Below are 12,293 nucleotides of genomic sequence, written 5' to 3'. Positions count from 1 at the left end.
ATAGTCATTATGAAAGATCTTAGATTATTGTATTTATGCACTTGAATTAAATTTCATAAATCAAGACAGTAAAATACAAATACTGTATGCCTGTTGTGTTTAGACATGGTAATAAAGGGATATATGGACTACATTTTAGATGCTTCTAAAAGGGAGCGTTTTCTTCAAACCTCCGAAGTCTGCACCCTCATCTCTACACCAGTAGTCAATCAGGCTATTCATTTCTTTATGGTAATGGATAATATATTGGGAGTGAGATGAAAAATAAAGTTTGAGTAGTTGAATGACTTCTAGAAGGTGGTATGGATGGTCCATAATCCACCGCATGATTGGAGCATGTTGTAATTTTTTTTTACATGGGACATCAATGTTGTATTCCAAACAGCCCCACAATCATTGGATTTTTTTTAGGATCATGTCAAGGCAACTGTTGAGGTCAGCTGGTGCCAACAGCGTCCGCTGTGTTCCTGCAGTCTCAAGACCTGCCAATATAGCGACTGTCTGCTTTAGTTAACAGATCAATGTCGCCTATACATGCCCTAACGCGGCATATATCTAGAAGAGGTTTATTTTGTCGATTACCCCTTTAAGAAATGATTTCATCTATGAAACATCTTTCCTTCTTCCGGAGTAATATTGCACTTATGGATTTCTTAGAAAATATCACATTAGACTGTTTATCTTCGATAGGATGACTGTATAGACCAATCAATCTATCACTGTGGTATGCTTATCATCAAACTATGTACACATCTTATATATGGATTTATTTGTCATTATCCGATAGAAAAACAGGTAGAATTCTGCTAAAAATTACCTATATAGTTCACAAACATTTCTGATGACATTTAACATTACTGTGCCTACTGCAAACAACGTTTTTTTCTTACAGATTTATATAATGCAAAACTACAAGCCTTTCAAGACAGTCACTGACGACCTAAATAAGAGGAATGCCTTTTACTATATATACTGTATATATATGTAACAACCCAAACTAAACTAGAACATCAACAAAAAAAGAAACCTAAAATGCTACACATGCGGCTTCAATGCAAAACTAAACCAAAATATTGTTGATGCCTTAAAATAAGTAGTTATTAAAAAAAAGTAATAATAATAATACTACACTAATACACAAGTATACATATATTTTCCCTGCATGCAATATTCCCTGTCTGTTGGAATGTCGTATAGCCATATACATTTTGCTACCACCATGGTTCCCTGCTTTAGACAGACCTAACAGCTCCCTTTTAAAGAGTCAAAGCAAACGCAAACCCGTTAACAGGAGAAATACTGCTGGAAAAAAAATAACAAAAACAGTAACTTAGAATAAATCACAAAAAAAAAAAAAGAAAAAAACCACAGCAACTTATCTTATAATAAAACAATCTGTACTATAAGGAAGGGATAATAAGACCAAGATTGCACAAATTGCCTGCTTTGATAAATACAAATGGAACCTGAATGCCCAAATATAAAGTCTATGGAATGCTAGGTATCAATGCCCTAATATTGGTTATTTATTGTATCTTTGTAAAATATCTCTCTTTAGAATTGCTTTACATACGTAAAATGGCCACTCTGCAGAACATTTCACTTTGAAAGGAAAAAAATAAAAATAAAGGTTATACATACTTTACAACATATATTGGTAGACGTGGCATGCAAGTTATGTCGTCTAACTTGGAAAATATACATTTCTACCCTCGGAGGGCCCTTTAAGAGAAGCATTCATTCATATAGTGTGGCAATACTCAATGAAATAAAAGAAAATCAAGGTAAACATATAATTGGATTATCACCACCAGCTCATACGTCTATGTCTAGGGCTCAAAAGAGCAACTTCTGGAAAAAATGCTGTTCCAAAAGAGTCCCAACGGCGGGGTCACAAGGGTATTTTTCACTTTTTTCAATGCAAATATTTCATTTTTATTTATATTGAACAAAATTACCCACGTGACGTGAGGGATGGTAAGCTTACCTGGTGCTTATTTTCTATCATGTACATGCATAGAACGAATATGGCGAAATTTTATTGGACAAATCTCTTTTGGTTTTATTAATGCAGACTATAAATAAGTTTAGACTTTTGCCTTAATTTCCTGATGGACTCATTTTCGTTTTACAGTAAATAGGTACAACTGCTATATTTGGTGGACTAAGCCATTTTTTTGCTAATTTTCTTTTTAGTGTAGTTTAACTGATTAACCTCGATTAAGAAAACGTCAAAGGATTGTACGATCCTCAGTCAGAGCTCCAAAATAAATTTTCCTGTAGTGTTGCAAACCATAAAATGCTGATAATTTATGCCAACACTAGATGAATCTAAACTAGTAGATCCATCTATGGCAATTTTATTTCTACTTTTCATTTCGGAGCCCTATTGATACATTTTATGGATATGTTGGGACCTTTCCTGGTGTGTACAACAAATGTAGGGCTTAAAGGGGTTATCTGGCCTTGTCCTCACAGTGTGCAGTGATTCTCCAATGTGGGGAGCGTTGGGAGCATAATCGCAAGTATGAAATTTCCATACATATGGTTGCCAACTAGACTTGAGCGGCCTCGCTTAAATCTAATGTACGGAGTAAGATCGGACAAGTCTAGTTGGAATGTGGCAGGTAGGATCCAAATCGCATAGATAAGGTCACATGACTGCTCGCTCCTGATACCGGGAATGACTGCAGATTTGTACCCAAAGACCAGCCAACCCCTTCACGCACTAAAGGCCCCGTTACACAAAATAATATTGTGAACGGTGACGTTGCAGCGATGTCGAAACGACATCGTTGATTGTGACACGTAGCAACGATCAGTTGGCTGATCGTTACTTGTTGCCTAATGGTCTGGGCCATAAATCTATCATTGGTCTCCCACTGGGCAGCACACGTCGCTGCGTGTGACAGCGAGAGACCAACGATCAGCGAGCTCCCAGCGCCATACAGCAGACACTAGGAGCTGGTATCCAGGGTAAACTGCGGGTAACTAAGAGCCGCGCGGCGCTTAGATACCCGCTGTTTACCCTGGATACCAGCGTGCTCACTGGTCATGATCGCTGGAGAGTCTATCTATGTGACAGCTCACCAGCGATCAGCTAACTATGTCCCAGGGATCCCATCCACGTCGGATCGTTGGTGGGATCGCTGGGACATTGAAGCATGTAACGGGGCCCTAAGTAAAAAGACCTTTAGTCCGTCACCTTGCTATCACAGTACACTGATGAACAGATTGTAGTAGTCAACAATGTTCTAGGTGACCAGTGCTACTACTAGCTGTTAAATATTGGTGACCATTAAGATTTATAAAGGAATGTTCACATTGAGTTTTTAGAGGAGTTCTATGAATCTGATCAGCTCCAAAGTCCTCCTAAAAATGTTTGAGAAATTCTTGCAAATTCTTTGCATTCATTTCTATGGCAATTTTACTTTGCTTTTCACACGTGGAGTATTTTGAGCATTTTTTTCCAGAAGAGGTTTTGAAAAATGCCTGGTGTAAAAACAAAAAACAAAGTTCATGGCACTTCTTTGAAGTGGATTCCTGGTGGAATCTGCTCCAAACTATTTGGGTGTGTATAAAGCACCAGGTATGGAACAAATCATCCAAATTTGTCAAAATTTGTAACTGAAGATGATGTCACGTACGTACAAGCATGGGGTTTCTTATCGATTCTGAAATATGGTACTGACACAAAGTAAATTATTGCTAAATTTTTGCAATTTTATTAAATGAGCTTGCTCTAGTACTGTTACTATTACTATGGTACTGGTACTACCACTATGGTGCTAAGAGAGCAGGAGAAAATCTAAGGCAAATGTAGGTTAAGGTAGGTCTGGTATTCCAAACTGTTATTTTTGTCTCAAGCATTTCAGATAATAAACCCCCATACCTGTATATATAAAATATTCATTCAAGTAGAAGTCGGGTAATTGTGTAAAATATCTCTTAATAAAATCAGCTAAGATTTATTGGAAAATCTTTAACTGTTTGTCTTCTTGTTTTTGTTGGTAATCCACATTAAAAAACATATTCCCAAAGTCGAAGATTATCCCATATCCATATGTAAGAATAGACAATACCTTACTAACCGCTGTGGAGGGGGATCTGGCCCTAGGACCCCCAACTGAGAAAGGCCAGTTCAGCGCTTGGCTATTTGTGGCAGTCTTGGGATCACTTAGGGTCCAAGTGGTCGGACCCTCAGGGATAGGGGATAACTTTAGACTATGAGAATGCCCTTTACATTTGCTATAGTAGATGTCCATTTCACTTCTGCGCGACTATCCGTATAGTCTCAGTGATGACGTAGTAGTATGTACAGGAGTCGTGAAATGATCATTTTGTATACAATACAACGCTGTGATTGATAATGTGTTCCCTGCACCCAATACACAAATCACAAACAGATCTCCAACAATAAGACGTTAAGGCTCTACGCATTTCACATGATCTATAGATTTTTTTTTTTTTATACTTTTCTACCACATTATAAAACAAACATAAAGTGAGATCATGATTTGTTAGACTACAGAGTGGTAAAATGCAACGGGTAAATGAAAACCAGAGAAGTAAAAGTGTGGCTTCATAGATCCTGCTACAAAACCATATTGCAGTTTACTGTTGTATAGATATGTATAGATTTATATAGATTTATATATATTTATATAGAAACACACAAACACACTCAAAAGCCCAAAGTGCAATACCTATTAGTAGTGAAGCTGAAGCAGTTAAATGCATATAAACCATTCGATACAGGAGTGACCAGCCCTAGGCTAATCTGTAGGGCCCGAGCTACACAACTTGGTTGCGGGAGGTTCAGGTCTAGATGTTTATATTAGGGATGAGCGAACGTGCTCGGATGAGGTGTTATCTGAGCATGCAAAGGTGCTAGCCGAGTGTCTTCGGCGTGCTCGAAAAATGAGTCCCGGTGGCTGCATGTCTCGCAGCTGTTCGACAGTTGTAACACATGCAGGGATTCCATAACAAACAGGCAATCCCTGCAGGTGTTGGGGCTGTTGAATAGCCACGAGACTTGCAGCCGCCGGGACTCGAACATATTATTCGAGCATGCCGAAGACACTGTTAGCACCAGAGCATGCTCAGATAACACCTCATCCAAGCATGTTCGCTCATCACTAGTTTACCTCCAACCACAACATGCAGGTGACAACCACTTGCATGTGATATTTCAGCCATCACAATTCAGATCTACAGATGGGATGCCCCACTGTGCAGTAGCATTACCAGATGCAACATGTAGCCCGGGCCTAATCCAAGTAAAGTCCAAATAGTGATGCTGGCCTTGTGTAAGAAAGCACTGCCTGCATCAGCGCGCAGATACACCATATAAGTGCTGCCTTCTTAGACACATTTGATTAAACTTGTGAGTAAGCAGCACTGCTTTGTGAGATAATCTCATAAGAATCAGGTACTGTGTAGTTTTCCAAATAAATGGAATATACAGAAATCAATCGGAATCATAACAGTCTATCGGGCAATAGCAGGCGGCAGCTCAAAAAAAACCCCAGAGTTGAACCTTGTCGCCACATTTGTTGGACTGATAAGATTGTTTCCTAAGGGCTTGATCACACTTAGTATTTTTGATATTTTTTTAGTGCAGAAAAAAACGCAGCGGTTTACCGTAGCTTAAAAATGAATGAGATTTCCAAGTCTCATTCCTATGGTGCGTTTTTTTCCTTGTATTTTGTTTTAGCTCCAGTGCTTTTTTTGTTTAACTGAAGCATGCCATTAGTTTTTGTTGCGGTTTTTTTTACGCATTTAATTGAATGCATAAAAAATGCATCAAAATCTCATCACTGCATGAAAAAGCATCAGAAACGCTTGTAATGCATGCAGTTTTTCATGCAAAAAAAACAACGCTGAAAAAAAGCACTATGTGAACAAACCCTTAAGGGAGCACAGGACTCACTGAGAGCAGCATTAAGTAGTGACAGCCACTCAGATTTTAGCCCTGTGTCACTTATGTGCTAATTTTAAGTAGTTTTAAGTGGAGTAGATTACTCCGTAATCCTTGCCATGTGTGGCCAGATAGAAGTCACACTTATCCTCACGAATAACCATGACTCTTCCCTGGCAGTGTACTGCAAGTATTAAAGAGTAGCTGCTCTTAAACTACTTAAAGGGAATCTGTCGGCAGACATTTGCTAAGTAATCTGAGAGCAGTATAATGTAGGGGCAGAGACCCTGATTGCAGTGATGTGTCACTTAGCAAGCTGTGTTTTGCTGTTTCAATAAAAATCAGTGATTTATCAACAAGAGATTATAACTAGTGGACTAGGTGTCTCGTGCCTCTTAGTCCAACCACGGCCCCACCACTGATTAGCAACTTTCTGTCAATATACAATGTACACTGAATGCTGCCAATCAGTGGTGTAGGCCAAGTTACATACGGCCCAGCATTCTAAATGCTGCTAAATCTGCATCTTCTATCACAACTGCTGAACCCAGTAAATGAAGTGGAATCAAGGTTTCTGTCCCTACTTCATGCTGCTGTCAGATTACATAGCAAAAACCTGTTGCGGATACTTTTTAATGAGAATCTGTTGGCATAAAATGACTGTTCAAACCAAGCATTGGTGTCCACTGCACCCCTGGCATGGCCAAGCTGTTCAGTGCATCTTCCCATCTACTTGTTTTCCACCTACATCTACTCATCTATGGCTCCTGTATAGTCAGAACTGTCAATCAAGGTAAAAGTGGGCGGAGATAGATGGAAAACAAATATGTGGGAAGTTTCTCTATACTATCTGGCTATGCCAAGGGTGCAACGAGCATCTGCTTGGTTTCAACAGTCATTTTATGCTGACAGACTCCTTTTAACATTAATACATAAGTGGCAGATCACTGAAATCAGATTGTCGCTTTTTTATACTGCTTGAATTAAGGGGTCCATTTAAAAACAAAATTCTGTCATATTGTAATTGGTTTTCTAGTTGACTAGTACAATTGACTTTTCTTTATGATTTTAAAGCTGCCAGATGTATTTTATCAAACAATCACTCAAGCGGTATTCAATGAAAACTTATTAACTTTCTAATATCCTTTGTTTTTCTAGTTGTCACCATTTTCAAGATTTTTTGCTTGCATGGGGTGAATGGAATCACTGTTGACATGAAGAGGCTGAAAATCTGTCCAGTCGTAGGTGTTCTCAGGGGTCCAGACAATCCGCCATACATATTAGACCGATGTTGGCCCAACCCACTGATATCAACAGGATCGGGCGACACTGTAATGTGCGTGGGGGCGCCGGCTGACTGATTGTTGGGGAAGATCTCAATTGAGCTGATCTCATTTTAGACTGCAGATAAAATTGCTTCCCTGGTGAAAAGCTGTCGACAGAGATTTCTGGCAGCGGCTTTCTCATAGAGAACAAAGGAGCTCACCTGAACAAGCGCTCCTGTGTATGGGAGAGGCAGCCGAGCATCATTTGGTGAACAGCCATCTAATGTGTATGGCGGCTTTAAGATAAGCACAATGGTGGCACAAGTCTGTTTCCAGAATAGGGCTCTAGGCTTACAGCTATTACCCCGAAACAAGCCGCAGCTGTGTAAAGCTAAGCCTGGCTGGATAGTACTGCTCTGCGTGTAAGCGATAAGGTTTCCATTTACTGACAGCAAGCAGAAATCTTACAATGGTGATAGGCTGAAGCACAAAATGAATTACAAAATTGAAAACTTGACTGTTTTATTCTTATATCTGGGCAACATCTTTATTTTTTATATCTGAAATACAGTGGAACCTTTCCAAAAGACCACCTAGACCAAAATTTCCAGTTTTGTTATATGTTTTGCATACAAACCATCTTCTTTCACGAAACCAGGGCTCTTGACCATATTCAGATGCAATTCACTGATATACAGTGAATTTGGTGCCAATGCTGTCTGAACAGTTTTATATTAAGTTTATGGTGCTGATTGAGAATATGACTTCGGTTTTGGCTCCAGTTTTTGAGATATTTAATAGTTAATTAATGATCTTTAAAGACAAGAGAAAGGTTACAACACGGAGGACCGTGAAACCAAGTATATTTTTATAGTGTATATATTCTCTATAGTGTTTATACTTAGTTAATTAATGAATTAATTACAGTAGAATTCTGGCTTTAAAAAGTGGCTTTTCTAGCATTGTAAGGCTACACATTGAAATACAAAATAATTATATGGGATATTTCATTACCTAAGACAAAATAATTTCCAAATTGGGGAGAACCCCCAAATAAACCCCTACTAAAAGACCATAAAATGTAACTTTTATTCTCTTAATTAAAATAAAGTATATACAAAAGGGTATAAAATGTTTTGTCCCTAATCTGTCTCAGAAGGCTGCGGTTATTTTATGCCGTATTCCTGCTATTTTATATTTAGAAAGTGTTTATTGGCAGAATGGGACAACAAATTTTAGCACCAGCGTCCCACCAAACATGTTTCACCGCGCTAGCGGCATCATCAGGCGATAGGACATAGGCTTAATGACCTAAGACATGGCTTTTGGTCTCTTGACTCTATCACACACAAGTCGCATTGTGGGAATGCATTATTTTAAGGGATGGATTGTCTAGAAAACTAGAACCAATTCAGAAATCGTGATGGGATTATTGAATTCAGCACCCTCAAAATACCCTACATCCATTCAGAAAACTTTGGCACCAAATTTTTTTTATTTTTGTAGAATTGTGTTATGGGCAGTTGTCTCAAAAAGATTTCACTGTATTTTTTTAACAATGCAAAAAAAAAAGAGTTTTATGCGTTTTTTGAGTTGCGGTGTGTGATCGAGAGGATCATACACAAATCCACAAGTGCGGTACTGCCAGAAACTCAGCTGAAGGCCGGCACCCACTGTGGCTTTCCCACTGGCAGTGCTGCTTTCTCAGGCATTTATCACTAGTGACTTGGTAAGAGGCTCTATTTCTTTATGACCCGATGAGAAGAAAAAAGTGCACGGAATCTACGTAAGAAACTGTAAAACATAATGCTTGTGTCGATTACAGTACAGCCCTAGAGCATTTTCATTTTTTTGTAGAAAATATTCAAACAAGACCGATAACTACACACTGAACGACATCCTCCACACAGGGCACATATACGTGTGTAACGTGTGGACAGGATTAGGCGTGACATACACAGAACGGCGATGTCAGACAAAAGAAGAATTACCACAACACAAAATGGGCACGGTATCCTACGACTGGCACTTCCCATTTGTGCACATAAAAAATGAAAATCTGAGTGCAAAAAAAAAAGAAAGTAGGACCTCACACAGTATAAGGCTGCAGTAAGGGTGTGACTTCATTGTACTCTTAAAACCAATGGACAATCCCTGAGAGGGGGCAATATTGAAGAAGAGGTGAGAGTCAACATTGTGGAACTGCAAGCTGTGGACCAACGCTCTTGTGCAAGTATTCGGAGTCCTGAGGTGAAGAGAATCATTTCATATTCCATTCTTTGTCCTTTTGGAAGAATATATTCAGCTTTTGATGAATTTCAGACAAACAGGAGATATAGCAGATAAGAAGGTGAGTTGTAAGAAATGGGCTTTGGAGATATTCCACGTAGAAAAAAAAAGAAAAAAGAAAAAGTTTAGGACTAGTACAGAGACTCATAGCGGTGGACACAGAGAAGGTATGAGGTTATAGGTTCATAGAGATACGAATATAGTATAGTATAGAAAATTTATGGAAATCTGGAGGTAGACAACTGAGGAAGTACTGAATTCTGAAGATCCAGGACAGAGTAACCTGTATAATTCTGGAGATCCAAAACAGATTTGTTAAGAGAATTTTGGAAATCCAATAGAAAGGCAGCCAAGAATGTTTGGAAAGGTAAGAGTAAGGAAATTTGGAAGTTTATCCTTAGATTGGTAACTGGGGTTTGTTCTAGTCATCTCAATTAAGCCATCTTCAAACCACTTATAAACGGACAAACACAAAATAATAATACAAAAAAAAAATTAAATGTTGGTAAGAAAAAGTTCATTTCCCAAAGTGTTTTACATTAGCAGAAGGAAAGTGCTAATGTCCAGTGCAAGTAGTTTTAAGGGGAGCTTGCTGGGCTTATAGCAGGGCTGGATGCATCAGAACGGCTGTAATCGCTGACCGAGCCATTTCTGGAGCTGATACCACCTCGCCCTTTAAGCATGCTGGGCTGGAAGTTGGCATGGCGCCGGGCATGCTTAGTCAGGTGGTCACTGCGCATAAAGCGCTTTTCACAGATAGGACAGCCGAACTTCTTCTCTCCGGTGTGAGTGCGGTAGTGTCTGGCGAGTTCATCTGACCTGGCAAATTTCTTGTTGCACTCCTCCCAGCTGCACTCAAAAGGCCTTTCACCTGAGGAAACAAATAGTAAGAATCTCATTACTATAAGACTATCAGGCTCATTCTACATATTGAGAAGCAGAATTGCACATTACACATTCAACTGAATTCACAAAATTCTGATCAGTCATCTCATCACCAATCAAGACAATGCAACCAACTATGATTAATGCATCAGATATGATCAGCGTACAGGCTGCTAACTACCCTCTAATAAAGGGTCCATACTGCTCAGAGCTTGGCATACACAGAGTACACCTCACAATGCTTAGAATGGCACAAAGAGTAGCAATATTTACCACAGTGATCGCCATCACTTCCCGATCCTCTGCTGCTCTCTACTTTCTGCTGCAGAGAACATTCCATTACAGGGACATGTGACTGCTGCAGCCAATCATTGTTCACAGCGGTAACTCACCACAGACAATGCTTGGCTGCAGTAATCACATGTTCCTGTGATGAGACTTTATGGCTACAACACGAAATGTAGACCGGCAGGGAACCGTGCTACACTGGATCTGGAGGGGCAAATGATCAGTAAAGTGAATATTGCTTCTTTTTATTCTTTACACAGTCTATACATTTTACAAAAATACCACGCCCCAGACAACACCTGTACAAGTATATCTGGGGGTGGTAATTTTGGCAATTGTTCCATACAGTGCGCTTGCTGAAATCCATGTACACAATGCAGAAACAACCCCATGGAATAGATTTCTCAGTCTCATAAATTTCTACAATAAATCTGCCATGTGCAAACTTACCCTTAAAGAAGTATTCTCCAGTTTGGAAGTTATCCTGTATCCATGAGAGAGTGGATAACTTCCCAATCAATGCAAGTCTGATTACTGGGACCCCCACAATCCCGATAACTCCATGTAAACAGAGTGAGTCAGTCATTCGCACTGCCACTTCATTCATTCTTAATGGGACAGTCGGCAATAGGACTGCTGATTTTTGATACTCCCATAAGAATAAGCATCAGTGTGCATGACTGACCACCGCACCACTTACACGGGGAAGTGTCCCAGTTACCCGGATCGGGGAGGGTCCCAATAGTCAGAGCCTCAGTGATGGAGAAGTTATCCCTTCTCCCATAGATACGGGAATAACTTCAAAACTTGAGAGAATACCCATTTAAGTGGAACGGATTCATTTTACTCACAGAAATAAAAGGAATGAGTTATAGGGGTTTGTGCTCTCAGGTAGCCGATTGGATTCAAGTGGCACAGAGTTTTATATGAAAAGACCATGCAGTTTATTGTCTATCATAAAAACATTCTTTCTTCAGCATGAATAGATAACATATATGTAGCAGCCTCATCATCCTCAGTATTCCGAGCAGCAGCTCACACTAGCATTCAATGCGTTCACCAAACACCTCTCTGGCTCCAGCATACAACTCTTTGCAGAGCAGACTAACCAGCAGCTCTGACATTCTCCAGTTTCAAAATACTTCCCACTGCTGAGCTATCCCAGCTGCTAATGGACCTGTAAACCCCATGCTGAATCATAGGGTCGACTTTCCCCAGCCTTTTGCTTACTCAAAAAAACCCGGATCCAAAATCCAGTTACATCCTCTCAGTAACCTAGTGTTAGGCTGTGTGCACACTCTGCGGATTATGTGCGGATTCATCCGCGCGGATTTTGTAAAAGACCTGCGGTTTTACCTGCGGATTGCTCTGCGGTTTTGCCCTGCGGTTTTTCATCTCCTCAATGGAGGAGATGGCAAACCGCAGGAGAATCCGCAGAAAGAATTGACATGTCAATTCTTTCTGCGGATTGAAAACCGCAGATAAACCGCGCGGAAAAATCCGCACCGTCTGCACTGCGGTTTTTGATTCCCATAGGGAATCATGGTACTGTACACCGCAGCAAAAACTGCTGCGGGTCCGCAGCGGCCAAAACCGCTGCGGAACCGCAGCAAAATCCGCAGCGTGTGCACACAGCCTCACTGGTA

The 12,293-nt window shown here is 39.9% G+C and overlaps 1 protein-coding gene across 1 annotated transcript in view; it reads right to left on the bottom strand.

Annotated features, from left to right (window-relative positions):
• Positions 1-752: 752 nt before the first annotated feature.
• KLF13 (KLF transcription factor 13) overlaps positions 753-12,293 on the bottom strand; it is a 134,559-nt gene continuing 123,018 nt past the window's right edge. The window contains exon 2 of the mRNA XM_073586900.1: positions 753-10,345. Coding sequence (XP_073443001.1) covers positions 10,053-10,345 — 293 coding nt within the window. The 3' untranslated portion in view covers positions 753-10,052. The remainder of the gene's footprint in view (positions 10,346-12,293) is intronic.

The sequence above is a fragment of the Dendrobates tinctorius genome, unplaced genomic scaffold (assembly GCF_039654945.1).
Source record: "Dendrobates tinctorius isolate UK_male_01 unplaced genomic scaffold, ASM3965494v1 ptg000097l, whole genome shotgun sequence".
NCBI lineage: Eukaryota > Metazoa > Chordata > Amphibia > Anura > Dendrobatidae > Dendrobates > Dendrobates tinctorius.
Note: the sequence above shows the minus strand (reverse complement) of the source record. Positions and strands in the feature narration are given on the sequence as shown.